This window comes from Diceros bicornis, chromosome 33 (genome assembly GCF_020826845.1).
Source record: "Diceros bicornis minor isolate mBicDic1 chromosome 33, mDicBic1.mat.cur, whole genome shotgun sequence".
In the NCBI taxonomy this organism is placed as follows: Eukaryota; Metazoa; Chordata; class Mammalia; order Perissodactyla; family Rhinocerotidae; genus Diceros; species Diceros bicornis.
Window position 1 is genome coordinate 20050895 of NC_080772.1, and position 17084 is coordinate 20067978.

General features: G+C 42.3%; 1 protein-coding gene across 1 annotated transcript in view; it reads right to left on the reverse strand.

Annotated features, from left to right (window-relative positions):
- Nucleotides 1–16785, reverse strand: part of CPA6 (carboxypeptidase A6) — a 267672-nt gene extending 250887 nt beyond the window's left edge. The window contains exon 1 of the mRNA XM_058528827.1: nucleotides 16545–16785. Coding sequence (XP_058384810.1) covers nucleotides 16545–16660 — 116 coding nt within the window. The 5' untranslated portion in view covers nucleotides 16661–16785. The remainder of the gene's footprint in view (nucleotides 1–16544) is intronic.
- Between the last annotated feature and the right edge of the window lie 299 nt (nucleotides 16786–17084).

Here is a 17084-nt window from a genome sequence, read left to right on the forward strand (position 1 = left end):
GCTATGCCACCAGGATTTCAAATACCAGCAGGGTCACCCATGGTGGGCAGGTTTCCGTGGAGCTTCCAGACTAGATAGATTAGGAAGAAGGACCTGGCCACCCACTTCCAAAAAAGTTTTCAGCCATGAAAACCCTATGAATGGCAGCTGGAGCACTGTCTGATAGAGTGCAGAGAGCCGAGAGGATGACGTAGAAAGACCAGGCAGGGTTCCGCTCTGCTGTACATGGGGTCGCTAGGAGTCGGAACTGACTAGACAGCACGAACAATAGTTCATTATATCATATGTAAGAAACCATAGTTAAACTCGAGCTGTTAATTCGGCTCTGTGTCCTGTTTTATCCTCATTTCATATTGTATCTTGAGCACTGAAAATTATTTGTGGACACTTACAAGGGGCATAAAAGATTCCATAATATGCACTGTAATTAACCTCTGTTATTCTTAAATATATAGGTAGCTTCCCACGTTTTGAAAGAATAAATTGGAGATAAATATCTTTGTGTATACTCTAAATCTTTGCCTACATTTCAGATAATTCCATTAGGAAAGCTTCTTCGAAATGAAACTATCAAGAGTATTAATGCAACAAATAGATTACATTTATTGAGTTTATATGTGTTAGGCTCTGTCCTAAGGACTTTAAATATATGGACTAATTCAATATTAGTTCAGTTTTACAGATGAGGAAACTGAGGTACAGAGAGATTAAGTAACTCCCTCCAAGGTCACATAGTTAGAAAGTGGAGAAGCTGGGCTATGAACCCAGGCTGTCTGAGGATGGAGCTTGTTCTGCTAACCTTTATGCTGTATGGGCTCTCCAAACATGTGTAAACTTGATCCTAGCAGGTAATAAGCATTGGACTTGGAAGGAATAGACCACCTCCTTGAACCCCTGGGCATTACAGAAAGCAAGACCCAGAAAGATTCAGTGACTTAAAGTCACACAGATAGCTAGTAGTAGATCTAGAACTTACGGCTCCTGACCCCTCAGGAGGGGTGGTCCAAAAACTTGCTACTCAAAGGATGGCCAGTGAACCACAACATCAGCAGCACCGGGGAGCCTGTTAAGAAATGCAGAGTCTCAGGCCCCGCCCCAGCCCTCCTGAGGCTGAATCTGCTTTGTTAACAAGACCCCCTGGTGATTCATCTGAATACTAAAGTTTAAGAAATACCGTCTGTAAACTTGATAGATCGGTGTTTGGTGTTTTAATGGAAAACTTGCTTATAAGCTGCTAGTATTTCCACAGCACGAATAAAAAGTCCTGATTTTTCAGAGTTAGTTAAAGCTTTTGTTAGGTTGAACCATATGAAATTGCTATTGCTTTAGATAAAAAACAGTCAAATATTGGCAACTTATTGTGGTTCAACTTCAGTGGGTAAAGGAGTAACAATAATAAAATTTATAGGTACCTGCAGTCTGTGTAGAGATTGAACTGGAAGAAGAATGACAAGGTTCTTTTCCCTAAAGAGTGTACAGTTTAGTCAGAAAGAACAGACAATTAAACAGACAGCTGCAATACAAACTGATAAGTGCCACTGAAGAGCATTTTGCGAGCTCAGGAGGAAGTTAAGTGATGTTCTGGAAGACAAATGCTATGGAAAAAAACAATTATTTGCTTCTATTAATGGCAATAAAGACGCGCTTGTAAACCTTTGCTGAATTATTAAATGAGTATCCCCATCAGCTGCTCAGAGGCTGACAACAAGTAGGTAAAGAATATAAGGTGTTCCACAAAGCAGGGGAGATGTGAATTACCGCTTGAACTGTGAAAGCAAGATGATTGTGTTATTCTTAATGGTGATAGCAGGAAAAGAAAGTTCCAGGTCTTACTTCTTAGGATGTGCTATTCTCATGGGCCCCAATTTTGCCATTTCTATTTTTTGAAGTTAATGGATATTTTTAATGGGGTGAAATGAAGAACTGGCTTCCCATAGTACTATGAAATGAACAGAAGAATATTTCAAGTAATTAATACTTAAAGATACAATGTTTACCAGAAGCTGTGCATAATAACTTTTAAATAAATTGTACAATATGTATAAGAGTACAAAATCTTTGTTAAATATTTGCCATAAAAATTTTCTATTTTGGGTAAATCATTAAGTATTTGCAATTTGCTACTATAGAAATGAGACTGGGTCATCATGTTGATGTTGCGTCTTTCCACTGGTTGATTTAGCATGCTTCATTGGAGGGGAGTTGATTGAAGCTTTGAATTGGCAATAATTCCACTTCACCATTTTATCTAACTTTTTTATTAAGATCCCTTTCCTAGAAAGAACTAACCTACCAATAGGTGGGCCCACAGTGAGCTTATTCATCCTGTAGTTAAATGCTCTCTATATAAGTTGCATTAAAGGAAAAAGCAAATGCTTTTTCACATGCAAAAAAGAGGTCAGAATGGTGGCAAGTCCTTTGGCATGTCATATGTTTTCTTGAGAAACCATGTATTAGTTTCACAACTGGGGAGTAAATCTCCAACCTTGGACCTTCCTCTTGCTGTGTCTCAGCTGGTCCTCATCTCCTCCTCCTTCTCCTTCCACAACTCGTTAACTCAAGGCTTTCTAAGACTTGAAGCCTTTCTCACAGGGACCAGCTGATTTCACACAATTTGTCTGGATATTTACAGATTCTGCTAAAGCATGACTGCCTCCATGGGAAGCGTGCTGAGCTCCAATCAGGAGATGCTGTAAGTCTGAGGACACTGAACCACATGGCGCTCTATTTGATGGATTCTATCTGTTCAGCTTTTTATTGTTAGCTTATTTTAAAGGCAGCCGGCCTCTACTCTCCAGGGCCCTTCTGTTGCTGTGGCCCCTGGAATTTATATGGTGATTTGAGTAGGGGAACTGAGTACAGGAATTGTAAGCAAACTTATATTCTCATTGCATCAAGACATCTAAAGAGTTAAAAAAAGATGGGCTAAAAGGAAGAACGTGGACAATAAAGTTCCGAGAGATAAATTGGAAGGCCTTTGATTCGTAAAAATTATTCAAAGACTAGAGATGTTAAACTGAACGTGATGATTAAGGAGTGATCTATAATCTCAGATGAGTTCATGCGTATTCCCTAGAGGATAAAACAATAACGACAAAAAGGCAGGGATGGCGTCTCTAAACACGGTAAAAGGCGATGGCTGATCAACATGCCCACCAGCTGGTGCTCACCGTGGCGCTCCACAGGGAAGAGCGGCTTAGCCTCCGAGATCTCCTCCCAAAGCAGAATGCTGTTCAGAGCAATTTTAGGAGCCTAAGTAAAATATCTGAGACCAAATTTGGGTAATTGTGCGAGTGATATCTGAAACACACGGAGCAGGGAGATGTGACATGAGGGCGAGGAATACCACATGTAGGCACATACAGGTGGCGGCGCTGGGGATCCCCCGTTCCTCCTGCAGCCAGAAGGGGCAGATGGTTTCTACTTCTCACGACTTCTCCTTGATGAAGTCTAGTCCAGCAAAACTGCCTGCAAATGTCAGCAGTTTGATTCGTAATTTGTTAGTCTCCTTCCTTGCCTGCCTTCCTCTCTCCTTCCCTCCGTCTAAATTTTACTAAATATGCCAGACACTATTTGGGGACTGTGAGAATACAGATAAGAATAAGATACAGCACCTTACTCTCAACTTGCTTATGACTGAAAAGGAAAGATAAGACATCCACAAACAACTGGAATACCCAGCAGAGTGTGCTGCTGGTTATCAAGGACAGATAGACGGCTGTAGGATCTCAGAGGAGGCAGCAATCACAGCTGATTGGTGGGACCAGGGAACTCTTGCTGGAGGAGTAGTGTTTAAACTGGCTTATGAAGGGTGGGCAGGCGTGGAGGAGGGAGGGCTTCCCCAGAAATGTGTGCTGCCTAGAGAAAGGTAGAGAGGAAGAGAGGGGAGGTGATTTTGAAACGTTTCCCAGTGTTAAGAGGAAGTAGAGGGCTATCTGCAGGAGAGGAGCAGGAACAAAGGTTGAGGGACCGCTCCCCTCAACGGCTCAACTCCAGCCATGTCACCTTGGTGCTTGTCCTCCACAGGGGTTCTCAAACTTGAGCTTCCATCACCCAGAGGGCTCGTTAAAGCCCAGATTGCTGGGTACACCCCTGGAGTTCCTAATGGGGAGAGGGTGTGGCCTGAGAATTTACATTTCTAACAAGTTCCCAGGAGAAGCTGATGCTGCTGGTCTGAGAACCACTGTCCGGGGACACGCCACACGGGCTCCCAACCCACTTGCTGGGGAAATTTCTACCCTCAGATATTCACATGGCTCCTGGTCTCACTTTACTCCTCTCATCTCTTCTCTGGACACTCTTTATCCCCTTTTTATGCTTTATGTATCTTCATAACCCTTATCAGAACTTAACACTATAGTTTATTAATTTTCTGTCATCCCATTAGAGTGTAAACTCCATGAGAGACTGTTTTATTTACTAGTGCCTAAAGTAGTGCTATATGCCTAGCACGTAGATCCCTGTATTCCTATGCTTTAAAATAGTGTTGCGCACATGGTAGGCACTCAATAAACAGTGTTGACTAAATGAATATTGTCTTGGAAAGGAGACGTGGGTGAGGGACCTGTATAGTCTGAGGTAGAGAGGATGGAAGCCAAGATAACAGGTCAGATGCCACATCGCCTCCATCTTATCAGTACAGGAAGAGTTACATTTCTTTGCTTTTGTTAGTCAGAGTGGGAGGAAGGGAGGGTTAGGTAGACTGGGGGCTTGAAATCATTGGAGAGTTTTTGGAAGAGCTGTCATGGAGAATGAACTACCTCAGCAAACTAGGTTTCTAGGGAAAAAGAGAAAAAAGAAACTCTCACTTTAGCAGAGGAAACAAGGCAGACTATATTTCTCTCTGAAATACCGAAGTGGTTTTCCTGTCAGATATTATATTAAGGTAATTTTCTACTCATCACATGTAGTCATTTCCCTTTGCTTCCACAGAGGGCTGAAAACTTAGGGAGGATGGAACTCCACATGTTCTCCTTTTCTGCCTTGTAAGTCAAGGGCTGAGAATATTTTTTCAGCAGCAAATTTCCAACTACTCCAAACATCTTGCTACACAGGCTTGTCCCCAATGTCTCCAACCCCCCCACAGGTTTAGCAATTTTGACGCCAAATACATTGCGCTCACAACATTGTACACACGTCACAGACATTCCATGGAAGCATGATTGATACGGTGTAATAGGACCTCAGCCATATCTTATTACAAATCTTGTGTCTTCACTGCATTCACAAAAATCACAAAAAGGAACTTAGTAGACATTTAGGTTCTTCATGAACTAGGTTCATAAGAAGAGGACAGTCTGAAAGGTAGGTGGGGGAAATGAAAATACGGCAAATGAGGTCACGTGCAAATGGTTACAGATTCTGTAAGTGCAAAAATAGACCAGTATTCTCATCTGGTGATAAAATGCGTGATCCTGTAGAAGTTTCAGCTTTTAGCGGTTGGTAATATAAGACTGAAATCCTATAAAAATACATGATGTGTGTGTTAAAAAAACAAAGGTTGAGAAAGAGCAGGGAGGGGGGAGTGTTGACCTAATGTATTTGTATTTTCATTTGTTTTTTTCCAGGTTAGGTCCTTGGATTAAAGCATAAGCCCTCAGGAGGCAAAGTCACTGATGCTCTGCTTTGAAGATTCCTAATCCTACATGGGGATAAAGAATGATGGTCAGTAAGTCATCATTGGGACTCCTGGTACTTGGTCAGTAAGTGTCATGGAATGAGGCAGGATGGGAGGACGAGAAAGATGGAAGAGGAGACGGTACCTTCGGTTCTCAGGTAACTGACAACAGGAGAGAGGTGAGGCTCATTCATTTGATTAAGAAGACACTAAGACATTCTCCCAGATCTTTTATTTAATTCCCCAGGAAGATGGAAGGTAATGGAAAGGTAATCAATTTTGTAACAGGATGTTTCTACATGAGAGCCTTTTCAACTAACATTAGACATAATAATTTACCTAACATAATACCTTATATTATATTCTGATTTACAAAGTACTTTATCTCTTCATTCAATACTAGAGAAATACAAATTAGTGGCAGCCTTTTCCTACCCTTTTTTTCTTCCATTGCTGTTTCATTTCTGTCTTATTTCATTTTGAGCTCCAGAAATTGCTTTAACACAAATCTTCAGAGCTAAACATGTATTCTTTCTGCTTACAATAATGGCTTGGTTTCTCTATCAGTCAGGGTCCCACCAGAAACAGAATTCTGCTCAGATGATTCAGCTGAAGAGACTTTAATAAAGGGACTATTTACAGAGATGTGGGCAGGGAAAGGGAACAGACAAGGATGCTGAAGCACCCAGAGATTAGTGATTCCTGGGTCCAAAGGGACAAAAGAAGGAAGGAAATTACGCTCCTAGAGGGCAGAGAGAGCTGGCCCTTGAAGGAGGGGCTGCCCCGCAGGAGACATTATTGTGGAGGCTAGCAGCTACTATCAGAACTGTGGCACTGAAACCAGGAAAGAGGGACAGAAATACGCCTAACCTTTCTCTCCTCCTGCCCTCTATTTTTCTGCTGGGGAAGGCAGCCAGACACAGGGCACAGAGGCCAATCTCGCAGGCACAGAGAAGAGAAAGGCAGAGAATGGATGGGCAGATTTCTGACATTAATCTTGCTTGACTTGCTTTTTGGCTTCCTAAGGCCTTATTTAAAGATATGTCCTCACTCTTTTGTGAAGTTGTAATAGATTTAATGGTGAGGGTCCACAGTGGCGTGTTCCGGGTAACATGAGGAAACGTGGAATGATCCTCAAGAAAACCACAAAGCTGGGTTCATGGTTACATTACAGACTCATCTCTGCCATCAGCTGGATCCTCAGTAATGCTTGGTGGCCCTTCTGAAGATCCAAGTCATTTCCCTCAGGAATATTTTAAATCATCTCTCCTTTTATCAGGTTCCCTATTCGCTATCTCTTCATAGGACAAAGACCTCGCCTCCTACTTTACAGAGAAAAGAGCTAGCTTTCTGTCTGTTCAGAGACCTAACCCCATCACTTCCCCCCACCGCTTTCTTTATCTATAGTCTCTCTCTCTCTTCTTATTCCTACCACCTGGCATAAAATATGGCCATATCTTTCACATCTTAAGAAGTAAAAGCAAAACAACAAAACCTTTCTTCAACTCTAGTTATTGACTCTCCACCTCCATCACCACCTTCTCTTCATGGATAAGTTTCTTGAAATCATGGTCTACATTCACTGCTAATCTCCTCACATCTCATTCATTCCTCCACCTACCATGGTCTAGTTTTCACTCACCAATCCACCAAAAGCACCTTTAAGAACAAATGGTTTCCTTAATGGCCAAACCAATGGATACTACTTTGCAGCACTTGATGTGACTGACCTCTCCTTTTTTAGATCTCTTAGTTTCCTTTAACTGACATTTCCTGGGTTTCTTATTCTCTTTCTAGGCCTTTCTACTAGTTTCCTCTCTGGCTTTTTCCTTCTGTTCTGAAATAGTTTTTGGCTCTCTCTTCTTTTCATGTAATGAGTGCTTCCTGGGTGCTCTATTCTACACTCAAGGTTTCAAAAAATTCTCTTTACACTTCAATTACTGGAATCTATTTCACAGTCTAGATCTTTCTCTTGAGCTTCAGATCCATCTATCCAGTTGTGCACTTTATAGGCACTTCAAACTATACATATCTGAAAAAGTACTTACTTTCTCCGCAAAGAGCTCAGTCCTGTCACCAAATCCTGAGAATCCCTTGACGCTATTTTCTCTGTCTTCTCCCCATTTGGTTACCTAATTATGAAAATCTACCTCTTAAATATTTCTTTAATTAGTTCCCTCCTTTCTTTCGATTGTCACTGCCATAAGCGAGGCTCTGGCTTGGCTCAGGCTCTCGTGTATTACCATGATCACCACAATATCCCAAGCTTCTTGCCTCCAAATATTCAGCCCTCAAGTCTTCCCTTCTCAAGATGGTCAAGGAAACTTTCTTTAAAAAAACAAACAAACTCTAGTCATCTAAATTCCCTGCTTACTATTTTTCATTAGCAGCCTATCACCTTTGGGAGAGACCAGAATTCCATGTTATGGGGCATAAAGTGCTTCATGACCTTGAAGTCTACCTTACCTCTCCTTACTCCCACTGAGAGAATATCCTTTATTTTAGCCATATTTAATTGCTCTGATTTTCTAGACTTGACCAAGCTTTCTCACTGGTATAGGATGCACTGTATGAGGATGTTTCCATGAAGGATGGACCACATATACAATGGTAGTACCATATAGCCTAGGTGTCTGGTATGCTGTACCATCTAGGTTTGTGTAAGTACTGTAGGGGAGGAAGAAATTTTCCTCTATCCTTCTAGGTTCTTCCAGCTGGTCTAAGAGTTAAACTGATATGAGACAGATTAACAAAAGTTAATCCGGAGAAATTAATCAGGAGAAAAACAAACAAACAATTAATAAGATATATACACGAAAGAAACCCAGGAAAACCAAGTAACTTGCCAAAACAGCCAAAGCCCTCACCTTAAATACCATCCTCAGCTCAAGACAAAAGAATATGTTGAGGGTGGAGAGTGTCAGGGACTTCAAAGGGAAGGAAGGCAATTCACAGGTAGGTGAAAAGGAGCAAACATTTGGAAAACAAGTGTTTGCCACACAGAAACAGAAGAACACAGAGGGGAGCCCAACAAACAGGCTTTTCTAGGTTCCTCCCTGTCTACCAACTAGTTCGTGTTATGCTAAGGTGATAGCTCGACTCCTGAGACAGGTTTTTTAATCTGAATTCTTTTAGGCAGTAAAGGGGGAGGTAGCAAGAAAATCTTTGAGTCTTTTGTTTCTTAAAAATAATCAGCCCCAAATTATCCTCATATTAAAGAGACACATTTGAGGTAGCAAATTTTGTTCCCCTTCAGTGCACTCTATGACAGTTCACACAACAACAAAATTGTCTCACGACGCATTTCTCAGAACGTATCCCCGTTAAGTGATGCATGACTATAGTTCTTTGCACATGCAATATATTCCCTGTGTCTGGAAAGCCTTACCTGATTTCTACCTGTTCTTTACGACTGAGATCAGGGCCGTGTTCTTTGAGTACCAACCATTTGAAAGAAAAATGTAAAAGACCTTGCATATTTAATAATCCACTCAAATTCCTGTTTGTCTTTTAAGACTCATGTCACAACCAAGAAGCCTTCTTTGACCTGTCTCCACCCTTCAGTCTGGATTAAGTGACCCTCCCCTGCACTCACTGGCAACAAGAGTTTTCTCTGCAGGCACAGTGGTCCCCGAGTTGGAATTGTTTGTTTACTTGCTTGAGTTACTCATTACGCTGTGCACATGGACTGCTCTTTTATCTCTGTTGTCCCGGACTAGCAGAGGGCCAGATACCCTACAAATATTTATAGAAATGAAATTAAATCCTCCCTCAGTAAACACTTCTCAGCCTTGCCAAATCATTTTACTTCACCCCCAACAACTCTAGGGAATAGGAAAAAGTAAGAAGTTTCCTGGATTCACCAAAGACAGTGTTGTCAATTGTAAAGAAAGCTGTGAACTCTACTGACCTGGGTTTTAGTGCTAACTCCACCACCAGCTCTGCAAATCCCTTTATGTTTTTGGAGTTTTGCTTCTGTATGTATTAAATAAAGGGATTGGACTGCGATTTTTTTCTCCTCCAGTTCTGACATTCTGACTTAAGAAGACGATTTACAGAATAAAAATGCACACTTTAAATCAGCTTGAAATGCAAAATTCTAAAGGCCTATTTGGATGGCTTGTTTCTTAAGGAGAACCAAGTGGAGGGGAGAATGGGTTGATAACCATTAACTATCAGAGTGACCAATGAGAGAGAGATTGCTAGTTATATCTCAGTATGTTCTCCCAGATCTGGCCTCCCCGCCTAAAGACCATTATTTCACAGCCTCCCTTGCAGCTAAGGCCATCTAACTGATTATGTCCAGTAGGAAGTGATGTTTGAACTTCTGGACTGTGCTCTTAAAGGAAAGGAGAGTGACTATTCCTTCCTCTTTCCTGTTGGCTGGACTGCAAGACCTACAAGGCTCCTTCTTGAACCACATTTGCGAGTTGAGTGTTGAGCGTGGCAGAGGTGCAGGACAGAGGGAGCCTGGGTTTCTGGCACTACCAACTACACCTGCTCTGGATTCTTACAAGTGAAAAATTTCTTGTTTAAGCCATTAAGTTTTGGGGTTCTTCACTAAAGCAAAAACGACAATGAAAAACACAACAACCTTGGAGTATCCTTTATAACATAGGTACTAAAATAAGAAAATGTTTTGCTATTTTCAAAGTACACCGAAAGAAAAAGAACACAGATGGTAATTTTGTTGAAGAAAACCACTAGCAGTAGTTTGCTTCAACCTTTAACAAAGTAATTAATTTTTAGGAAATTTAAATTTCCTATACTATACTACCCAGAACAAGATCCTAAAGGTTCATATTCTGCATTCCACCCTCTCTATGCAAAGAAGCTATTGCCCAGAGGCAGATTGGGTAGGCATTTATTTGGCAAAGCAAATTCTAATCCTATAAACCAATTATCTACTGATTGATCGTAATGAAGACTCCAAAACGAGTCACCAAAAGAGGTTTTATTTTCTGTTCAGTAATCCCATTTACAGAGACAGAAAAACATGTAATGCTTTTGTGGCTCTCACAATATAAGCTGTGAAGTTATGAAACATTAACATCCTTCACTGCTTTTCAGGGGGTGGAAGTGATTATGCTTAATGGTATTACCCAGAAAGTATCGTGGCGCCATAAAATTAAGGCTCCATTACCAGATCAGGCTCCAGGGAGAAAGTGGCCCAGAAGCATTTGCAACACTCCTCCTTCCACTAACTCAGTGGCAGAGGCAATGCTGGTCCCCAGGGAGTACAGTCCGCCGGTGAGTTCAGGTCAGAGGAGTAGAGAGCTACCGCACTGCACATCTTGAACAAGCAAAGCAGGAGGCCCCGACTCATAGAACACACCACAGGGAAGAGAGCTTCGGTATAATCAGTTGATAAACAGCACTCAGGGGTTGCACTTTGAGCTAGAGAGTAAGGAAAACTAAGAATATTCTACCATTAATAAGGGCCAAGAAATTTAAAAAAAAAAAAACCTCTAGAAGGCACTGGAGAACAATTCCATTAACCACACACTGACTTGTGGCGGAAGGGTTTAATACCAACCTCAAAACACAGCATACATCCTTCATAGTTCCTAATGCCCCAAATCTATATCTGTCTATATCTCACACATTTCAACCTATCTTTCACGATTCGAGAAGGTGTCTTCTTGCTTTGGGCTCTTATTATGAATGGGTCCCGCTGCTTCGCTTGTTAAAGATGAGCAATGCTGAGCTCTCTAGTTCTCCGACCTGACTACAGAGGGGTTTCAGGGCGGAGGGAGAGAGAAATAGAGGTAGAAGAACCAGTGAGTCTGATTATAGAGGCCTTGAAAGCCGGGCAGAGGATTCTGGCTTTGATGTAGTCAGCAATAGGGAGCCATAGTAGCTCTTGGAGCAAGGGAGTAACATAACAAGAGTCTTATTTTATTAAGATGATCAGTATGAGAAAGGACTAGAGAAAGGTGGCTCAGTTAGGAGAAAATTACCTTAACCTAGGCTGAGATAAAGCAGTCCCGGTATGGCTGTGACAAGAGAGAGGAGAGGACAAGAAGGATACTTGTTCCAGGAATGGAAGGAACGAAAGTTAAATTTGCTCCTTAGGAATGAAATTAGAGGCCAGCTGAAGACTTGAAGTAAAGCTCATTAAGGAAGCAAACATAGGGAAGAGTAAAAAGGCCGAACACACAATTTGCCATCCAAATCAGGACCCTTCTCAGACTGAAAGGGGGCATTGCCAATTACTCCACCAGAACAGCTGGTGCAAAATGGGGTGGTCCCTGGCAAACTGGCCAGTCTTGGGCAAATGGGGATTTACAGCCATCCTGTCTGAAAAACGCTTTCACCGCCAACATAGAAGATAACTCCCAGATTCAAATGACCGGCTTGATCTCTTGTACTCTAGTCCCAGGTTTCCAGAAGTTCAGAGCGTTAAAGGAAGCCACCACCAGAGGAAACAAGAATCAAAAGCTGCTGTTGAGAGACTGAGGGGATGAGCAGAGAGGTAAGGTGGAAAACCACTACGATGTCCCTGAAGTTGAATCTGTTCTACTGAGTCACTGTGTTTCCCACGGGCCTCGTCTCTTCAATACGTCACATCTCAATTTGGGGCTTCTTTGCTTATAGGATTGAGGACCAAACTGCCTTTTTTTTTTAAAAAAATCTTATTTCCTTCAAGTCTAATTTCTGAATCTCCATATCTCATTTCCATGGATGACTAGTGACCTTGACAAATAACTGGGGTGTGTGTGGGGGGAGCAGGTGAGGCATAGGGGGTGGGGGCATGGGTACAGCATGGACACTGACTAAGCAGATGCACCCTCTGCTTACAGCCCTCCTAGCTGGTGGGCTGTAACCAGCCCTGCACATACCTCAGGTCGTGGGTAAATGCTGAGTCATTGGAGCTGCTCTGCTGAGAAAGAAAAGAGAAGGGGAAGAAATTGCACTAAGACATGAAAGGCGACTTCAACAAACGCAGGGCTGGTTAAGGAAGGAGTCCATGAGGCCTCTGCAGGCAGATCCAATACCAGTAGGTTCAAGTCCCAAGAAGCAGTGCTGGTGGGAGGAAGTCAGTCCACTCTCCACCCCTGGCTGAGATCCAGGAAGGCTAGGTGACCAGAATAGGCGAGGCCTTGGAAAGGATTTCCACCCCTCTCTTCTTGGTTCCTTGAGCTCTCTGTCAATCCTCATAGTCTTCTCATCCTACACAGCACTTATACACTGTATACTAATGGTGTGTGTGGGGCTATCATAAGGCTTTGCCTCTGTTCATCAACGTTCTTGGCACAAGTAGGCATTCAAAAAATACTCTTTGAATGAATGAAGGCACACACCCATGGCCACTTTCTGTGCTACTTTTTTTTTTTGGTGATAATCTAAAGTTCTTTCATCTTCCATTTTTCTACCCCTTATGATCTCTGCCTGCTTTTCTAATGACGATTTACCATTGGTGACTCATTGTCACTCTAGAGAAGGTGACCATAACCTAATTGAACTTATAACCTACATAATCTACTCCTTTCACTTATTATCCTGAAACTATCAATTCCCCCCCAAAAGATTAAATATTCAGTTTTCCTTAAAAGCAATTCTTATCTATACATGAATGGTGGCAGAGGGAGAAGTCAAGTTTGTGCAGTCAGGCAGAGCTGGGTTAAAACCCCACAGTGCCCCTCCAGCAACCTTGGGTAAGTTAGCTCTGAACTTGGGTTATCCTGCCTGTACCCCATTTGGCTTATCTGTAAAGTGAGGATAGAAAAAACTGCATAAGCTTGTTAAGAAAATTATTAATATTTTTATAACTTTTACATTAAGTATTGGTAAATCTTAGCTATTTTATCACCCTGTTAAGTACTTACTAAGTGCCAAGAACCGTGTGGTACCCGTGCTACTGCATCTATCCTCACAACAACTTAGTGAGGAAGGTTCTAATATTGTCTCTGTGTCCCAGATAAGGAAACTGAGACTCAGACAGGTTAAGGAACTTGCCCAAGGTAACAGAGCTACTAAGTGTGGGAAAGCAGAAATTGAAACCCAGGCAGCTGAACTTCAGGACTTATAAACATTACACTACATTGGCTGGCATGGAGAAGGTACTGAATAAGTAGTTCTCAGAAAAAAACCAAAGCCACTTTAGTTCTTCAGCATTGCCAGAATTTATTGCTTGTCTTAAATCTCGTTCACCGTCACTAAAAAAAGAAAAAAATCTATCCTAATTTCATGTGATGCAGAAGATCCTTATTTTTTTGCCCTCAATACCACAGTATAGTAAGTAACTAGGTCTTCTTCCAGGAATACGAGGAGATAAGGGAAAAGAAGAGAACAGAGAGTGATGTTTGCCTGTGTAGGAGTCTCGCTCACTGACTGATACTCGTTTATCACTGAAATGTTTGACTTGCATCTGTAACCCTTGAAGCCCTCTGACAGTCGAGTATCAACAAATATTATTTGAAGTCAACTTATTTTCCACACTTTGCTTTATTCCTTTTCTGTGTATTTTTAAATCTCCCTTGAAAATGTGTAATTTAACATAGTTATCCAAAGAGGCATCAGCTTTTGTCATCAGATTTTCCTTGCAGTGTCTCTACAATTTTCTTTTTCCACGCGACACTTAAATTTGCCATTTACTAAGCATCTTTTATCCAACTGGCACTATACAGTTGTTACTAGTTTATGCAGAAAGAGGACAGAGCTCATTAGCTGCTCTCAGGAGGCATGCTGGTCTGCCTTGAGTGTTCTATTTTTTGCCCCGAGTCCAGCAAATGATAATCACATATTAGATTCGACCAAGACCAACAAAAATATTTTTACAAAAATGCAAGAAACGGGCTGCTCTGTAATTATTAGCAACAAAACCAAAACAAATCACTTGAGAGATAAAAATGAGGTAGTTTAGAATTATAACTTTGGATGAGCAACAAAAATAATGCCAAGTACTATTCTACTGTGGCTTCCCCTCAGGTCCTTGTTCACTGAAGAGTTAGACTTGCAGAAAGTAGTTCCTGAATAAATAAAGCAAAATAATCCCAAACCTAAGCAGCATTTCTGTCTTTGGTGACGAGACAATGACATATCTGATGAAGGTAAGTTAAAATCCCCCATTTTTGATGGTGAGTGGGCTCAGAAATATTTCTGGTTTTAAGGAAGCCCTAGGCTTCTGCTGTGAGGGACAGGTAAGGCTCCTTTGGTTCCTCATGGTTTCATCTTTTTCTTTTTCCTCCACCTTTCAGACCTCTGGTAATTTATATATTTGGGAGTAACTTATGTAGCAGCCAAAGAGAAACAGCCATGACGCCTTTCATTGCAGAACAGAAAAGGCAGAGCGACTTCCTCCAGAAAGTTTCCAGTGACTGCAAATTCGATAGGGAAAGGGCGCCGCCATCGGCCTCACTTCCTCTGCTAAAGTGGTGCTTAGGAAAGGGCGCACACCTGCTCAGCTGAAGCCGGCCTGGTCACTTGTCATCGAGGAGCGCCACACTGAAATAATTATGGACAGGGCCACAGCTGAGCGGAGGAGTGAGGTCCTGTGTCACACGGCATGTCTAAATCTGTGATCTACGTTCCTCACATCAGCTACAAGAGTCAGAGTCAATTCCTCCACAACCATCAGTCATTACACACGGCTTCCTCATCCAGATCTCCAAGGCAGTGACAAATGACCGGATGTAAAGCCTGGACCATGTGTGTCTAGGAGCCTGAAATGCAGCCCTCAGATGTTAACTCCTTTCTGTTTCTCCCCGAACATCGGGATAAAAAAATTGGAGATTGTATTACCATCTCTAGCGCTAATCTCAACCTGTACCTCCACCCCTAACCTGCACCCCCTAAAACTGAGGATATGTTTTTAAATTTCCTCTGTAAGCACTGTATTCAGGGAACTCTAAAAGCAGTGCCCAGATTCCTCAGGGGAGAAAGGAACACAATTCTCTTTTCCAGGGTCCCACTTATAAATTCTTCTCTACACTGTTCCTAGAAAGAACAACTTTGCTATAAGACTTTGGGCACTACCTGGTCATAATCCAGATCTATATGAAAGCTTTCCTCAACTGGTAATTGTTGAATGATAGTAGACTATGTAAAAGATTTAAGACACTGGTTTTCCTCTTCTGTAGAAAGGAGTTGAACTAGAGAAACTCTCTTAAGTTTCTTCCAGCTCTAAAATGCAAGAATGCCAAAATTTCCAGATTCAAAGAACGACCTCCTGCAAATCTGAGCAAAGCACATGCTGTCTATTCCACAGCAAGCCTTCACGATAATAAGACCTGCCGAGTCACACACTGCCTTCTACGCAGCTCTGTGCCTCCTTCTGAAAGGCAAACACAAAGCACGCTAACCTACAGAGGGGCAAAAATTGTTTTTCCATTGTATGTTTCTCCCTTCAGAAAAATACCCATAATTTTACAGTTGGCTACTTTTATTCTGCTTATTTTGGGTTGACTCATTTGCATCCCTCAGATTTGAAAATCTTTCTAACAACCACCTAATAATCACCCTGTAGGCTAACAAGCACTAAAAAAAAAAGTCACACTCAGTTCTTAAATTAATCGCTGGTGAATTTCAACCCACTGCTCCTGTATACAATTCTAAAGGAGAAGCTTTAGTTTTCAGGTCATAATTCATGTGGTGCAACAGCATCCTTCCTGCCGAGCATCAACCAAGACAAATACTGCAAATAGTGGCCGTGGCTACTCCAAAGACAGAACCCCATTCAACCCTGGTCCATAGCTGAGGTTGGTGCACTATAAAAAGTGTGAGCAGCTAGACTTGCACCCACTGCATTCTCTCAGGAACTAACCAAAGAGCTGAGAGCTGCGTGCACATTTTATTTTAGGTGACCAGGAAAGTGTACAGATTCACGTAAAGACCACAGACCGGGAAAAATGAGGCACGCTCGGGTGCAAACCATCCCCCTTACCCAACTAAAAGCTGTGCAGGGCGTGAAAGTCGCTCCACTTACCCAGCATAGCGCTTGCTATAAAGGTGGCTGTGCCCTGGTTGCAGAATCTTCAAGAAGAGCAAGCAAAGAGGCAGAAGAGCAGCTGTCCGGCTCCTGGGCTCCCTGAGGAACTTCATAGTGTTACAGTGAGAGGAGCTGAAAGTTTCAGCAGTCACCCGAGGCTGGAGGTGGCTCTCAGCATCCCCTCCACACGCGCTTACGATCCCTGGGAGGGGGTGGGGGAGAAGGGTTGGGAGGGAGCAAAATGTGACACTTCTTTCCTGCCACAGGAAAAAAAGTTTAAGCAGCCAAGGAAGGGAAGTTTCTATTACGACTTCGTCTTGGGACGAGAAGCAGCAGCTCACACAGCCCAGCCCAGCCCGGCAGCTGAGCCTGATCCTTAATCAGGCTCCCCTAGAAGGGGCTGGGCCTCCCCTGTGCTGACTCATGGCAGGGGTTCGCTGGGTGTGCTTCCTTTGGGTAACTCTTCTGTTTTTTTTGTTTTTGTTTTTTGAGCTTTCCAACTTTAGGCCTCTAACTTTTTTGGGCAACCTTTCTCCT